The sequence below is a fragment of the Bos mutus genome, chromosome 26 (genome assembly GCF_027580195.1).
Source record: "Bos mutus isolate GX-2022 chromosome 26, NWIPB_WYAK_1.1, whole genome shotgun sequence".
Taxonomy (NCBI): domain Eukaryota; kingdom Metazoa; phylum Chordata; class Mammalia; order Artiodactyla; family Bovidae; genus Bos; species Bos mutus.
This window is the reverse complement of record NC_091642.1, coordinates 2,674,005-2,690,453: the sequence shown is the minus strand read 5'-3', so window position 1 is coordinate 2,690,453 and position 16,449 is coordinate 2,674,005. Positions and strand designations below refer to the sequence as shown.

The window sequence follows — 16,449 nt, the reverse complement described above, 5'->3', positions numbered from 1 at the left end:
GAGATGGTTGGATGGCATCACCGACTTGATGGATGTGAGTTTGAGTAAACTCTGGGAGTTGGTGATGGACAGGGAGGCCTGGCCTGCTGCAGTCCATGGGGTCGCAAACAGTCCGACACGACTGAGCGACTGAACTGGACTGAACTGTTCCACTGCCCTGGGCTCACCTCCATACTGCTATGCACAGAACCAAACTCCCCTCAGGTCTGAGCCGGGATGGTGTGAAGTCTCCCTGTTACAGAAGCTTAGCCTATGCCCTGAGGTGGCACCAGGTGGAGGGGCGCTGCATCAAGAACATAAGTGAGACTAGCTCACGGTCAGGCAGCGGGCAGCGAAGAAAGAGGCTTCAAGGGAGAAAGCGCCTCACTCCTGACAGGCTGTGCAAAACACTGGAGAAAAAGGTTGCCTGTTCTAACTGGGAAGGCACACGCCATGCTTATGGAGCCGGGAGGAGTCGAAGAAGAATATAAATAATTCTGTTGCTCGGTATGGCGGCACATGGCTGCTGCTCTTAGAGGGATCCCTGAAGTAAACAAGACGAAATCAGAACCGGCGATTCGCAGGCAGAGTTGTTGGACAAGAGCGCAGCTCAGAGGCTCTGCCCTCATCCCAATCCCACAGGGCTTCTGTCGGTTCCCTACGTACTTCCTACCCACACTAATTTTCCCTTCAAGCCTCGCATAGTCTCGACGATGCACCCACCCCGAGCTTGATTAGGGACCCTCCCATTACCCATCACCTCTTACCCTGCTCTTTCGCAGCAAACGACTGGAGTGTCGGCTGGCCTGGCACCCATACTACACCCAGCCCAGCGCCTGCACGTGGCGGTTTGACTCAGGAACAGCTGCGCGCAGAAGGCGGGAGGACCCTTGACTTTGGACACTGAACCTCTGAGGCCTCCGCTGCAGCCCTGAACCATGTGACCAGCCCTGGGTTTCCAGGACACCGAGGTGCCCGGGTCTGCATCTCTGCGCAGGCGCATCCTGAGGGGCGACCCGCCCCACCCAGGCCCCACACAAGCGGGCGCACACCGCCCGCCCTGGCCCGCATCTCTGCGCAGGCGCAGTCTGAGGAGAGGGCCGCCTCATCCAGGCCCCGCCCACTGCACTCCGCCCAAGCGGGTGCGCTCTGCCCGCCCGGGCCCGCAACTCTGCGCAGGCGCGGCCTGAGAGGCGGTCGGCCCCACTCAGGCCGCGCCCACTACGCTCCGCCCAAGCGGGCGCGCGCAGCCCGCCTGGGCCCGGCCTCCTCCTGCTTCAGGCGCCAGTAGTCGCCAGACCCGGTGGGCGTTTGCCCAGCGCTGCCGTCTTCCCTTTCGCAAGGCCCGGGCCCCGGGGGACTCACCGCGTCCCCCGGGACCTGCAGATCCTCAGGCCTCCGCCGTCGCCATCGGCCCAGCGCCAGGGTGTCCATGCGACCCCAGGCCCCAGGCGGCCGGGCCTTCCAGCCGCCGATAGCGGTCAGGTGCCGCCCTCCCGGCCCAGCCCGGGCTGCCGAGACCACGCCCTCTTAGCGCACGTGCCCCAAGGGAGCCAATAAAGTGCTGGGGGCGGGGCGCCGCCAGGAACTCGCGAGCTCTGGCTGGCGCGGCGACAGGCTGGAGTAGCGGAAGCCAGAAGTTTGAGGTGATGAGGAGATTTCCTCCCTAGGTCGTTGGTTCTGTTACTTTTCTAGTCACTGTCACTCCCCTAAGTCGTTGATTCTGTCATTTCGCCGGTCACCGTCACTGCCCTAGGTCGTTGATTCTGTCTCTTCTCCGGTCACTGTGTCGGCCTTGGGGCTCCAGAGAACCTGTTTAGGGTTTCGCCACGATTCGACTTCGGGCCTGCGATCGGCAGGAGGAGCGCCTGCCTCTCCTCTTGTGATTGGTCCCTGAGCCCCGTCTGCTGTCGCTGGTTGGCTGATAGGTGGCGCAGCGGGCCTGTCAGAGCGGAGGAGCGCTGGCGTCTCTGGGAGTTGTAGTCCTTGGGAGTCCGCCTCGCTTCCGGGCGGGAGCCACGCTTCAGCGCGTGGTGTTCTCCAGCCTGGTATTGCCCGGTGCACGGTGGCTTCTCGTCCAGAGGCGCTGGGAACACCCTCGGTTATCTGAAGCCGCAGCTCTGAGCTGCCGGGGCCCTCGGGCCGTGCGGAAGGAGCAAGCGAGGTCGTGCTTTCCGCGGCCGTCGTGCGGTGTGGGATTCGGGTCTTGTGCCGTCCCACCCGCGGAGCCCTGGGCCTAGCTGCGCCTCCCTCTTCTCAGAGGGCCGAGGCGCAGGAGTCCGCCAGTATGTCCAGGCTGGACCGTGCATCCCACCGCGGAGCCCCCGCTACGTTCTGCACCAAAGCGTCGAGCCTGAGATCCTTTATGCTTCATTAAAGTTGGTATAAGCTAATCCTTTGACAGTGATGGGCTGATGGGTCTGTTGGTGCACGGCTGTCTCTAGGACAGATGTTCTTCCCTGTTTAAAGAGGGATGTGCCCCCAAGGTCCCCCACAGTCTATGTACTGAGCTCTAACTGACTTTTACTGTTCTGTTAGTTTACTGTGTACAATGCAATGATCTGATATATGTATATACTGCAAAATGATCACTAGAATGAGGTACAGTCAACATATCCAACACCTCACACAGTTACAGTGTGTGTGTGTGTGTGTGGTGTGAAATGGTTTAGAACCTACTTTTAACCATCTTTTAAATACACACTACAGCAGTGTTAACTATAATCACCATGCTGTATATTACAAGCCCAGAGCTTAATCACCTTGTAAAGACCGGGAGCTTACTGTGGCACGGATCATGAACTCCTTATTGCCAAATTCAGACTTAAATTGAAGAAAGTAGGGAAAACCGCTAGACTGTTCAGGTGTGACCTAAATCAAATCCCTTACTATTATACGGTGGAAGTGAGAAATAGATTCAAGGGATTAGATCTGATAGACACAGTGCCTGAAGAACTATGGACGGAGGTTTGTGACATTGTATAGGAGGCAGGGATCAAGACCATCTCCAAGAAAAAGAAATGCAAAAAGGCAAAATGGTTGTCTGAGGAGGCTTTACAAATAGCTGTGAAAAGAAGAGAAGCGAAGGTCAAAGGAGAAAAGGAAAGATACACCCATCTGAATGCAGAGTTCCAAAGAGTAGCAAGGAGAGATAAGAAAGCTTTCCTCAATGATCAATGCAAAGAAATAGAGGAAAACAACAGAATGGGAAAGACTAGAGATCTCTTCAAGAAAATTAGAGATACCAAGGAAACATTTCATGCCAAGATGGGCAAAATAAAGGACAGAAAAGGTATGGATCTAACAGAAGCAGAAGGTATTAAGAAGAGGTGGCAAGAATACACAGAAGAACTATACAAAAAAGATCTTCACCACCCAGATAATCATGATGGTGTGATCACTCACCAGACATCCTGGAATGTGAAGTCGAGTGGGCCTTAGGAAGCATCACTATGAACAAAGCTAGTGGAGGTGATGGAATTCCAGTTGAGCTATTTCAAATCCTAAAAGATGATATTGTGAAAGTGCTGCACTCAATATGAGAGCAAATTTGGAAAACTCAGCAGTGACCACAGGACTGGAAAAGGTCAGTTTTCCTTCCAATCCCAAAGAAAGGCAATGCCAAAGAATGCTCAAACTACCGCACAATTGTACTCATCTCACATGCTAGCAAAGCAATGCTCAAAATTCTCCAAGCCAGGCTTCAACAGTACGTGAACCGTGAACTTCCAGATGTTCAAGCTGGATTTAGAAAAGGAAGAGGAATCAGAGATCAAATTGCCAGCATCCATTGGATCATCAAAAAAGCAAAAGAGTTCCAGAAAAACATCTACTTCTGCTTTATTGACTATGTCAAAGCCTTTGACTGTGTGGGTCGCAACGAACTGTGGAAAATTCTGAAAGAGATGGGAATACCAGACCACCTGACCTGCCTCTTGGGAAATCTGTATGCAGGTCAGGAAGCAACAGACCTGAACGTGGAACAACAGACTGGCTCCAAATCAGGAAAGGAGTACATCAAGGCTGTATATTGCCACCCTGCTTATTTAACTTACATGCAGAGTACATCATGAGAAACGCTGGACTGGATGAAGCACAAACCGGACTCAAGATTGCCGGCAGAAATATCAAACCTCAGATATGCAGATGACACCACCTTTATGGCAGAAAGCAAAGCACTAAAGAGCCTCTTGATGAAAGTAAAAGAGGAGAGTGAAAAAGCTGGCTTAAAACTCTACATTCAGAAAACTAAGATCATGGCATCTGGTCCCATCACTTCATGGCAAGTAGATGTAGAAACAATGGAAACAGTGACAGACTTTATTTTGGGAGGCTCCAAAATCACTGCAGATGGTGACCGCAGCCATAAAATTAAAAGACACTTGCTCGTTGGAAGAAAAGTTATGACCAACCTAAACAGCATATTAAAAAACAGAGACATTACTTTGCCAACAAAGGTCTGTCTATTCAAAGCTATGGTTTTTCCAGTTGTCACGTATGGATGTGAGAGTTGGACGATAAAGAAAGCTGTTCAGTTCAGTTGCTCAGTCGTGTCCTACTCTTTGCGACCCCATGGACTGCAGCACGCCAGGCCTCCCTGTCCATCACCAACTCCCAGAGTTTACTCAAATTCTTTTCCATTGAGTTGGTGATGCCATCCACCCACCTCATCCTCTGTCATCCCCTTCTCCCACCTTCAGTCTTTCCCAGCAGCAGGGTCTTTTCAAATGAGTCAGTTCTTCACATCAAGTGGCCAAAGTATTGGAGTTTCAGCTTCAGCATCAGTCCTTCCAGTGAACACCCAGGACTGATCTCCTTCAGGATGGACTGGTTGGATCTTCTTGCAGTCCAAGGGAATCTCAAGAGTCTCCTCCAACACCACAGTTCAAAAGCATCAATTCTTCAGTGCTCAGCTTTCTTAATAGTTCAAAAGCAGCTTATGAACCAACCAAAACCAGCAGCCCACCAATCTTCAGATTTCTTGTCTCATCTCTGATATTTGAGTCACTGTAAGTTTACTCTTCTGCAGTTGGAAGCTGTTTTGTTACAAAGACCTATCCTTATCCATTGTGGTGAAATGCATGAAGCCCTACTCAGCTGGGCTACTTGCTACATGATACTCAGCAGGTTAAATAGCTAATTACCTCAGTTTTCTCGTTTGTAAAAGAGGATGGGCTTCTCTGGTAGCTGAGTTGGTAAAGGATCTGCCTGCAGTGCAGGAGACCCAGGTTTGATGCCTGGGTTGGGAAGATCCCCTGGAGAAGGAAATGGCAAACCATTCCAGTATCCTTGCCTGGAAAATCCCATGGGCAGAGAAGCCTGGTGGGCTGTAGTCCATGAAGTCGCAGAGTTGGGCACAGCTGAGCCACTAACACTTTCACTTTCACATGGTATTGGGAGGATTAAATGAGGTACTTACATAAAGTACTTAGAACAATGACTGATACAAACTGAATACTCGATAGTACTGGTAATATTTCTAGGACTACTAGTTAATCCTGTGCCAACAACCATTGGGACCTTCCAGTGACGAGGAAATTAAGTTCTGGGCTTGTAATATACAGCATGGTGATGATATGGTTAACAGTGCTGTATTATATGTTTCAAAGATGCTTAAGAGTACGTTTTAAAACATCTCACACCACACACAAAAAATGTAACTCTGTGAGGTGCTGGATGTGTTAACATACCTTGTTCTAGCAATCCCTTTGCAGTATATACGTATATCAGATCATTGCCTTGTACACAGTAAACTAAGAAAATAAATGTCCGCTGCTGCTGCTGCTAAGTCGCTTCAGTCGTGTCCAACTCTGTGCGACCCCATAGGCGGCAGCCCACCAGGCTCCCCGTCCCTGGGATTCTCCAGGCAAGAACACTGGAGTGGGTTGCCATTTCCTTCTCCAATGCATGCAAGTGAAAAGTGAAAGGGAAGTCGCTCAGTCATGTCCTACTCTTAGCGACCCCATGGACTGCAACCCACCAGGCTCCGCCATCCACGGGATTTTCCAGGCAAGAGTACTGGAGTGGGGTGCCACTGCCTTCTCTAAATGTCCGCTAGAGCTCAGTAAATATGCGTGTGGGGGACCTTGGGGCCAGATGTGGTTTTGGAATTCAAAGTTTTTTGGATTCTGTTTTAAAGGGCAGTATATATACAACAAGAAACTTTCAGTGGGGTCTGGAACCACATATAATCAAAGACAGTATTTCTGTAGCAAAAATGTGTGAATAGTCACAAATATTACCCGGAAATGGGATATATAAAGGCTGTAAATAGTCTCAGTCTCCATGTTAGTTCAAATGAGTTTGCTCCAAACTTAGGGCCTCCCTTGTGGCTCAGCTGGTAAAGGATCTGCCTGCAATGGAAACCTGGGTTCGATCCCTGGGTTGGGAAGATCCCCTGGAGAAGGAAAAGGCTACCCACTCCAGTATTCTGGCATGCAGAATTCCATGGACTGTATAGTCCATGGGATCGCAAGGAGTCGGCCACGACTAGGCGACTTTCACTTTACTTTCACTTAGGGGAAAACTTCTAAGTCTTAGAACGTTTTGCATTTCAGAATTGAAAGTAAAGTATTATTGTAGACCTATATTACTACCTCTACTTTAAAAGCTTTGTATGTGTCTTGCAGTTGAGATTAAATGACCTGCTTGGTCATTCAGTTTCACTGCTCTTTGCACCTAGGGCTGCTTTTTCAGATGCTTGATCCAAACGTTGGCTAATAGGGGCACAGAAGCTTAGTCCCTGAGGAAGGAACAGGTGGTCTCCTTGACCAAATTCTAGTCAGGCTTCTCTGAATCCTCTTATCAACTAGGCTGTGACCTTCAGGCTCCCAGGTTCACCCCTGCATTTTCCAATTTTGGCACAAATTCTGCTGAGTCAACTTAGCCGGAAGCCCTCGCCCCTGGTCTCTGATCACCCTTGGTCTCTGATGGGGCTCCTCATCCTCCACCGTCCCCCAGGGGATGTCTGATCATGGTGCTCTGCGTTCAGCAAGAATGCTGCTAGGTTAACTTAGCCAGAACCTCCCCTTATACATGATGTTTCCTCTTAGAAAGTTTCCATCCACAACCCCACTCTCCCTACCATGCTCCTTGGCTATAAATTCCCCCTTTCCCTTGTGTTTAGCGTTGAGCCCACTCTCTCTGCGCTCACAAAATTCCATTTCAGTAGTCCCTATACCTGTCCCAGTGGTCCCCCTGCATTAAGGCCGCCTTATTCTTTAACAAGTGTCACGATTCTTTTTTCCTTTAATACAATTGGTATGTTTGGAACGACACAGTTTAGTGTAGCACACTACCAAACACGGGCCATCTGGGTACCAACCAAAAGATGTGCACTAAACCTCTCCTGTTATTTACCTCATATATTTAGATTCTTGTATCTTAAAACTTAAGACTTTAAAAATACAAAGTATCTAAAAAGTGATAGTTTGAAGTATTCACTATTCTAATGTATTACATACAATAACAGAATAAAACAGGAGAAAGCTTCATGACATTGGATTCTTGCATATGATGCCAGAAACAGTCAATAAAAGAAAAATTAGGTAAATTGAACTATATAAAAATGTAAAATTTTTGTGAAAAGATGCTATTGCACAGTGAAAGGCAACCCCCAAAATGGAGTAAATATTTGCAAATTATATATTTGATAAGGAGTTAATATCCAAAACACATAAAGAACTCCTACAACTCAGACAACTTGATTAAAAAAAGGACAAAGTACTGGAATAGATGTTTCTTCAAAGGTAATATACAAATGGTCATGAGAAGATGTTCAACATCACTAATCATTAGGGAACATGCACATCAAAACCACAATGAGATACCTCTTCATACCCATTAGAAGGGCTATTATAAAACTAACAAGTGTTGGCTAGAATGTGGAGAAATTGGGGCCGTTGTGTGTTACAGATGAGAATGTAAAATGATGCGGACACTATTAAAAATAGTATGGTATGTCCTTAAAAAGTTAAAGATAAAATTACCATATCCTGCAATTCCATTTCTGAGTATCTACACTGAATAATGAAAAGCAAGGAGCAGCACCACTCACAATGGCCAAGGGGTGGAAGCAACCCAGGTGTCCGCAGGTGGGTGAAGGCGAGCAAAACGTGATCCAGCCATACAATGGAATATTATTCAGTCTTCAAAGAAAGGAAATTCCAGCACCGGTTTTCAACATGAATGAACCCTAAGGACATTATGCAAAATGAAATAAGCAGGTCACAAAAGGTCAAGTGCAAAAGAATTCTACTTCTGTGAAGTAGTAGAGTAGTCAGACTCACAGAGACAGACAGCAGCGTGGTGGCTTCTGGCGACCAGGGGAGGGGGATGAAGAGTTTAACTGGGGCAGAGTTTCAGTGCAGTTCAGTCGCTCAGTTGTGTCTGACTCTTTGCAACTCCATGACCTGCCGTACCCCAGGCTTCCCTGTCCTCCACTATCTCCCGGAGTTTGCTCAAACTCACGTCCATTGAGTCGGTGATGCCATCCAACCATCTCATCCTCTGTCATCCCTTTCTCCTCCTGCCTTCAATCTTTCCCAGTGTCAGGATCTTTTCCAATGAATTAACCCTTCAGTTTATGCATGTGTGTATTTGCCAGTTCATGGCAAATAGAAGGGGAAAAAGTGGAAGCAGTGACAGATATTCTTTTCTTGGGCTGCAAAATCACTGTGGATGTCGATTGCAGCCACGAAATTAAAAGATGCTTGCTCCTTGGAAGGAAAGCTATGACAAACCTAGACAGTGGGTTAAAAGGCAGAGACATCACTTTGCTGAAAAATGTCCATATAGTCAAAGCTATGGTTTTTCCAGCAGTCATATATGGATGTGAGAGTTGGACCATAAAGAAGGCTGAAGTGAAGTGGAAGTCACTCAGTTATGTCTGACTCTTTGCAACCTCATGGACTATATAGTCCATGGAATTCTCCAGGCCAGAATACTGGAGTGGGTAACTTTTCCCTTCTGCAGGGGATCTTCCCAACCCAGGGATGCAACCCAGGTCTCCTGCATTGCAGGCTGATTCTTTACCAGCTGAACCACAAGGGAAGCAAAGAAGGCTGAGTGCCAATGAATTGATGCTTTTGAATTGTGGTGCTGGAAAAGAGTCTTCAGAGTTTCTTGAACACCAAGGAGATCAAACCAGTCAATCCTAAAGGAAATCAACCCTAAATATTCATTGGAAGGACTGATGCTCAAGCTGAAGCTCTAATACTTAGGCCACATGATGCGAAGAACCAACTCATTGGAAAAGACCCTGATGATGGGAAAGATTGAAGGTGGGAGGAGAAGGGGTGACAGAGGATAAGATGGTTGGATGGCATCACCGACTCAATGGACATGAATCTGAGCAAATTCTGGGAGATAGTGGAGGACAGAGGAGCTATGCGGTCACAAAGAGTCAGACACGACTTAGTGACTGAACAAGAACAATCGTGTGTGTGTGTGTGTGTGTGTGTACTGTCCCTTCTGTAGTGGGGCACTCCGAGTTTACTGTGAGACCCTGTACAGTGCCCAGCATGATGTGTGGTACTTGGCACGTTTGCAGTTCACCGTGGCTGGTGGGAGGAACCTCTAGTCTTTCCTAGCCAGGCACTGGATCATTCAGAGTCCAGGAAGATTCTGGAAAGGTTCTGTCTGCTTAACTAGTGAGGTATGTTGAGAGGAGCGTTCACAGCCTCAGTCTCCTCATCTATAAAATGGGAGTAAAGCCTCTCAGGGATGTCAGGGCTTCATGGAGTAGCTGTGGGTTGCCTTTGATAGCATGCTCTTCACAGTCTTTCTAATGGGTGGGAGGTTGTGTGCACACATACATGTCTTGTGTGTCTGTATATGTCTTGTGAGAAGGGGGTGAGAAACTTTTGATTCACCTGTTGCAAAGTCATTACTTCTACTTTTCCACCGACTTAAACTTCCTCCTTTAAATCTTTAATGACATTTGTAAAAAATAATACTGCAGTGGGTGGCCATCTCCTTCTCCAGGGTATATTCCTAACCCAGGGATCAAACCCACGTCTCCTGCACTGGCAGGTGGATTCTTTACCACTCAGCCACCAGGGAAACCCCTGTTTTACATACTGATGGCCAGAAGCACAGAGCCTGGCACATAGTTAGTATTTAATAAATGCTCTTTCCTTTCTTCTTGCCCTCTTATTTTAAAAAATTTCCCAGAACTTCCTTGGGCACTAGTATAGATTATTGACTATTTCATTCCTTTGAAATTCACAATTTCTTTAGATATTCTGTGACAATGCTGTTTATCATCTTTGCCTGGAAAGGCGTCTCCCTAAAGGGCAATAGCTCTCCTTATTTTCCGGAGCTTGAGGAAACCATCCCCTGCTGAGAGAAGCTAAGCCCCACCCCCACGCCGTCTGCCTGACTCCAGCCCCCAGGGCAGTCGTCCTTGGGGAGCCAGCTTCTTTCTTTTCAGTCCAGTGATGGTCTCTGTGCCCCTGGAGGGCTGGCCTCCCCGGGGCGGAGCCTGGCCTGCAGTCGGCGCTCGGGAAGTCCCCGCCCATCGGTCGTTAACCATCTTTAGTGGTCACTCCTGCACCCTTGATTTGCTTGCTGTCATTCTCGCAGCAAGGCTGCATATTTCCCTGGTGGCTCAGACGGTAAAACGTCTGCCTACAATGCGGGAGACCCAGGTTCCATCCCTGGGTCGGGAAGATCCTCTGGAGAAGGAAATGGCAATCCATTCCAGTACTCTTGCCTGGAAAATCCCAAGGATGGAGGAGCGTGGTAGGCTACAGCCCATGGGGTCGCAAAGAGTCGGACACGACTGAGCAACTTCACTTTCGCAGCAACGCTGCAGGTCTGTCTGCAGGTTCGGATAAAGAAAGAGACGTCAGCCTCAGAGACTCGGCTGCACAAGGTTGAAGGGCGGACCTGAATTCAGACACAGCTCCGTCTGGATGTCTTCTCCTGCCCTGGCCTTTCGTTCCCGTGGAAACCCTCCTCCTTTTGTCGCAGGTCTTCCTGAAGCCCAGTGAGTTTGGCCAAGCAAACCACAGCAACAATTCAACAAACAAAACAGCTCTGCTAGTTGCCCCAGGGGCCTTGATGTCCCCGCACGAGGTTCCAGGCACGGCTGGTGGGTACAGAGCCCCCGTGGGCTTCCTCAAGGGGTGCCTCTGCTGTGCACGGACGTGAATAATCTTTATTCTGACCCACCTTTGTGCTCAAGGTGGTTCGCGCGTGGGAGTGTGCGGCCAAGGGCTTCTCTTTCTAAAAATCTGTGTCCCCAGTGCCCAGCACAGAGGAGACCCAGCGAGGGTGCTCAGGGCTGAGCCGATGAATGAATGCGTTCAGCAGAGGTAGTTGTGTGGGGTCACCTGCCCACTCTGGGCTGTTTTCAGCTAAAGACAGCCGACGTTTCTGGGATGTTAGGTGGGACAATGAAACAATGGGAATGCACAAGCCATCCACTAGCTCACTTCTTGTCTTTGTGATTTTATCTTATGCTTCCATGCCCCAGTCAAAGTGTTACTAAAGAGTGGCTGGTCAGGACTGCCTACAGGGCCCCACGGTCAGCCGCCTCTCCTGCCGTGGTCTTCAGGTGGACAGCACATGGGTACCTCTAGGGTCCCATTCATCATGGACAGCTGCTCCATCCCAAGGCGATTAGAGTCCGAAGGATGCCCGTCTTTCTAGAAAGTCAGCACATGTTCGTCTTCCTAAGGGTCATGGTTTTGTCTCCACATTATTTTCTCTCAGGTTATTATTATTTTTTTTATGGCAAGACTCAGTATAAGATTTTTCTAAATGCAATCCTTATAATGATCCAGGTTTATTTCATTAAGGCAAATCATAATGATAATAACAATAATAATAAACCACCATTTTCAACTTTCAAAATAATGCCCCTACATGGAGCCCTTTGGGATCTAAGCCATTTCCCTATATTATTTCCTGACATTGTACATGTGCTCTTCAGGGATGATCAAAAATAGAAAATTATTTGAAAGGCTTTACAACTAGTGCAAATTAGAGATTTGTACGATATTGTAAAACATATGTGCCTCCATCCATCCCATAACGGGACTGTAAAGACTTGCTACATACAGTGGGCAGGGATTTTATAGTCTGTCATTTTGCATTTTCTGCATAGGTGCTGTATAAAAATTAAAATATTAGTAAACCACATATGTGCTTGAAAAAGTATTAACTTTAGATTTGAACATTTTATCTCATTCTAACTTACCTCTGCTTCTAATTGCTGCATAATGATTGTCAAATGCAGACACGAGTGTACTTTCTGTGCTGTGCTATGTTTCGGCAGTAGGTGGAAACTTTAGCACGATGTTATATATTTCATCCTAAAATTTTTTTATTTGCAAGCGTATGAAGCCACATTGGCTATGTTTGACAATCCATTTTTGGCATGTATTTTCATATAAATTATAGGGTGTTCTTGCCTCTCGGCTCTCACAACATAGTAAGGAGAAAGCCCCAGGCTGTGGAAATATGACTGAGGCTGCGTTAGCATGTGGGTTGGAAATAATAAGGATTATAAATGACTCGGTAGGTAGAGAAAACAAGGGGAGAAGACTTATTGGGGAGAAGTAAAACAGCTTGCTCTGTTTATGCGCAGCTGAAAGAAGGCTCCCTGAAAGATATATCACTAGTCACCTTCTTTTTATTTCTGAGGGGCTTTTATTAACCCCTTTTTATCAATCAAAATAAATTGATTGCCAGTGAATGCCATCTTTTCTGAGTGTTTGAAATTATAAAACAAAAGCAAAGGCACACAAACTCACATACTACATCTTTCGGTAAAGAAGAGACAAATCCCTCCATAGGGATTGCTAAATAGTGTTAAATCGCTGTCCTTAAAACAAAACATCTCATTTAGGGATCGGAGTAGGCCTCGGGATTCTTCTAAACTCAACTCCCCTAGCTGCGGCAGTGGACGGGAATTCCAGAACACTGTTATTTAATATTTATGTCCCGTCGTAAAAGGACATGTTTCTGTAGGGTAAATACAGTTATGCCAAATAATAACTCGGTGCGGGGTAAGACCTGATACAAGGGGAGAAAAAAAGCAAGGTGGCCAGGAATCCCTGTGATGCGCATCTGGTCATTTCTAGCTGTGAAGCTGCGACAGAGGATGTGCGGAAACTGGAAAACCAGCCTCTCATCCAGGTGGGCAGGAGCCCCCTGCGGGTCCTCACCCGTCGGAGAGAAAGGCCTGAGAGTTTGGGGCAGTGGGCGTCCGACACAGCGGTGCAGGAGGAGGGGCTTCCTGGGGGGAGGGGCTGGGGGCGTGGCGTAGCAGGACCTCCCTGAGGCCCCCGGAGCCTTGCTTCGTCCTTCTCAGCCTTGGGGACGCTGCGGCCTGACCTCTGAGGGGCTCGGCGCCTGGCAGAGCCAGGGCTGGGGGCCGTGTTTGCTTCCTCCCTCAGGTCCACACCGTAAAGGGCTGCCTGCTGGGAGGTCCCGACTTCTCCTCTTATCTTAGGAAGGAGACCTTCCCCGCCGTGTATCTCAACAGACCACGGACTGAAAAAAGAACGTGTGTCATAGCTGGAAAGTCTGAAGGTCATGTGGGCATCGACATGTTTCTATGAGATATTTATTCTGATTAAAATAGTCAAGCTTATTTCATAAGGTTTCTGCTTTGCTCTGAAGGAGGTTTGGCTGCTTTATCATGAGAACGTGAAATCCTGACCCAGGTTTACTTTTATCTTTTCAGACTTTTGTGTTTTATTTCAAAGGTTGAAATAAGACAAAATAAAGGTCCGCCAAGTCATAGGGAAGGAACATGAGGACACCGAGGGTCAGGAAAAGGAGAATGGTGGCACTGGTACAGACACGGCAAGAGCAGAGAACTCGAATCCCCTGGATAAAGAAACAAATGGGCAAAATGTGTTTTGAATATAAGTTAAACTTACTTGCTGTTCAAGGTGATAAATGCTTGCAAGAGAGCACTCACCACCCCCAAAATGTGTGTGTTTGGGAGGGTGGACACTAGTAATGGGGCAGGAACCGACCCATTTATTTTATATACATACTACAGGGGACTTCCGTGCTGGCTCAGCTGTAAACTCAACTCCCTAGGTGGCTCATTGCAGGCTCAGCCTGCAATGGGGGAGATCTGGGTTCAATCGCTAGGTTGGGAAAAGAAAAGGAGGAAGGAGAAAGGAAAGGCTGCCCACTCCAGTATTCTGGCCCGGAGAACTCCATGGACAGAGGAATCTGGTAGGCTACAGCCCATGGGGTTGCAAAGAGATGGACAGGACTGAGTGACTTTCACTTTCACAGGGCAATAGAGCCTAAAGCATCATTTAAAAATCATTTGCTTTTCCCTTTCTTGTTTTGTACTAGAGGAAGAAATTTAAAGTCAGAAATTTTTCTTTCTTTTCTTTTTTCTTTTTTAACAGAAAAATCATCCTAGCCATTGTAATCTGAGGTGGGTGAGCCAGCCGAGAGACCATGGGAACTGGAAACGCTTTCAGAATCTGATGCAAATCCAGGTCTGTTCCCTTCACGCGCGGTTATTGTACTATTACACCACCTTCCTGGAGTTGCCCCTGAGCTGCAGCAGGAGCAGCGGCTGCCACACTGTGGGGCGGGGGGCTCCCACAGCTGCTCAGCGGGAGACCACCAGCGTCCCTGCCTGTCCTGCCTGCTGGACTCCAGGGGGCTGTGGCTGGCCAAGGCTCACACAGCCTGCCCGACAGCACTGGAGAGGTTCAAGAATACAGATTTCTGAGTCGTATTGATGGGTGGCAAAAACCATCACAGTATTGTAAAGTGATTATCCTCCATGTGAAATAAATAACAGAATACAGATATCAGATGATTAAAAAAAGATAGTTGGTGTTCCTTTGCCCTACACCTGGAGGAAATGCCACCGTTATTGTTTAGGTAACAGAGAGGCTGGGAAGAAGGCCTTTGTAGGTGTGGCAGACTTGTGAGGCATTTTGTCGAACATAGGATTGTTGTGTCACTGGTTAAACCAGCTAGCTCTCCCGGTTGGGACGGCTCTGTCCTCGTGTGGGAGAATCACCGACTGGCCGTGGCTTGGCCCCCAGCACTGTACAGGAGGGTGTATTCTTTAAGGGGTGTGTGTTCTCAGCATACCCTGAATTCCTTGCACAGGTAGGAAGGGCCAGCTCTGCTCACGGCGCTTGCCGGATACTCCAGACATCGGCTCTGTGAGGAGAGAGCTAAACGCAGAAGTGGCCCTCGAGAGAGCCAAGGTCAGTGGGACGGAAGGCCTGTGAACTCCAGGGTGGAAGGGTCCCCTCTGAGACAGGACATCTCAGAGCCACATAGCCCCAAGGGGCTTACTGCTTAAGACTTCTTAGCTCGCTTTAGAATTACCTCGGATTTTACAAGGGATCTTGTTTGTGACAGCAAAGCCATTTATATCCTTAAACAAGAATTACAAACAGCAACAGAAAATTAACTCCAAAATAACCTGGAGAATAAATACACAGACACACCTGCACACACACACACACACCACTGTTTATATGTAAAATGTTTGACTCAAGATTACACACAGCTGCGGACAAACGTACAGTGACTCTGTACACTCATGATCAACAAAGTGCCATTACAGCTGTATCTGGGTGGTCACGCAGAAAACCAAACCGTCAGGTAGACAAAGGTGTGCGTAGCAGCGTGTGCGTGAGTTTCTCTCCCCTCTCACCGCACATCCCAGCCCCGGCCCCCGTACCAGCCTTTTTCATCTGTACAGGACAGACTCAGTACATTTTACAGCACCTCACATACGCTGCTGGTTGAACTGAGAAGGCAGGAGAAGGTATTAAAAATTGGCAGGTCAGGGGTGAAGCATGTTTTCGGAGGATCGACAGAGCCTCTACAGATAGAGCATCAAGATAGGGCATCAGTTTGGGTTAGTTCTGAATTGCGGCGTCTCCAGGTTGAATAAAGGAACCACTCAACAAAGGATGCTCCTTCCCCAGGCTGAAGAAGCGGCTGGTGCCACCTACAGCCTGGAAACCGGCTCTACAACCCGCACCTGCGGCCCTGGCTGGTCCCCGAGGAAGACAGATTGGAACCGATGCAGAGGATGGAAAATGGGCTGTCTGCTCTCAAGACAAATTTCCTCTGATAAATTGCTAACAACTAGAAGTGTGTTTAAAAATGATTTTGGCTAAAGAGATTCTGAAGATTGTAGCAATTAGATCAAGGTTTGTGAACTTCATTTCTTGTAAATATATTTCTTCTAAAGTGCGCCTTATGAGATGTGGTCACATCTTTTTTTTTTTTTTTTGACATATAGCACTCCCAAATCATTCAGCCTAGTCCTGGATTAGGTTAGTGGGCACATACGTATCCACACTGTCCTACCTTCTTAGGGGAAACGGGATTACTAGGAAACCATCAGAGAGCACACACTTCTGAAAAGAAATGAGATGTATTTTTATTGGCGGAGCCAAGATGAAGTATGTCTTGAAATCTGTTTTACAAATAAACTTGCCCATAAATTGTCCA

At 47.8% G+C, this 16,449-nt stretch overlaps 1 protein-coding gene and 1 long non-coding RNA gene across 3 annotated transcripts in view; one reads left to right on the top strand and one right to left on the bottom strand.

Moving 5' to 3' along the window:
- C26H10orf143 (chromosome 26 C10orf143 homolog) overlaps window positions 1-1,730 on the bottom strand; it is a 26,014-nt gene extending 24,284 nt beyond the window's left edge. The window contains exon 1 of one of the 2 annotated variants that reach the window (XM_070363331.1): window positions 1,345-1,730. In XM_070363331.1, coding sequence (XP_070219432.1) covers window positions 1,345-1,413 — 69 coding nt within the window. In that variant the 5' untranslated portion in view covers window positions 1,414-1,730. The remainder of the gene's footprint in view (window positions 1-1,344) is intronic. The other variant, XM_070363330.1, reaches the window with a different exon arrangement.
- Window positions 1,560-16,449, top strand: LOC138985776 (uncharacterized). The gene is made up of 3 exons (XR_011462730.1): window positions 1,560-1,625; window positions 14,364-14,456; window positions 15,918-16,449. It is a non-coding gene; the product is annotated as an uncharacterized lncRNA (long non-coding RNA).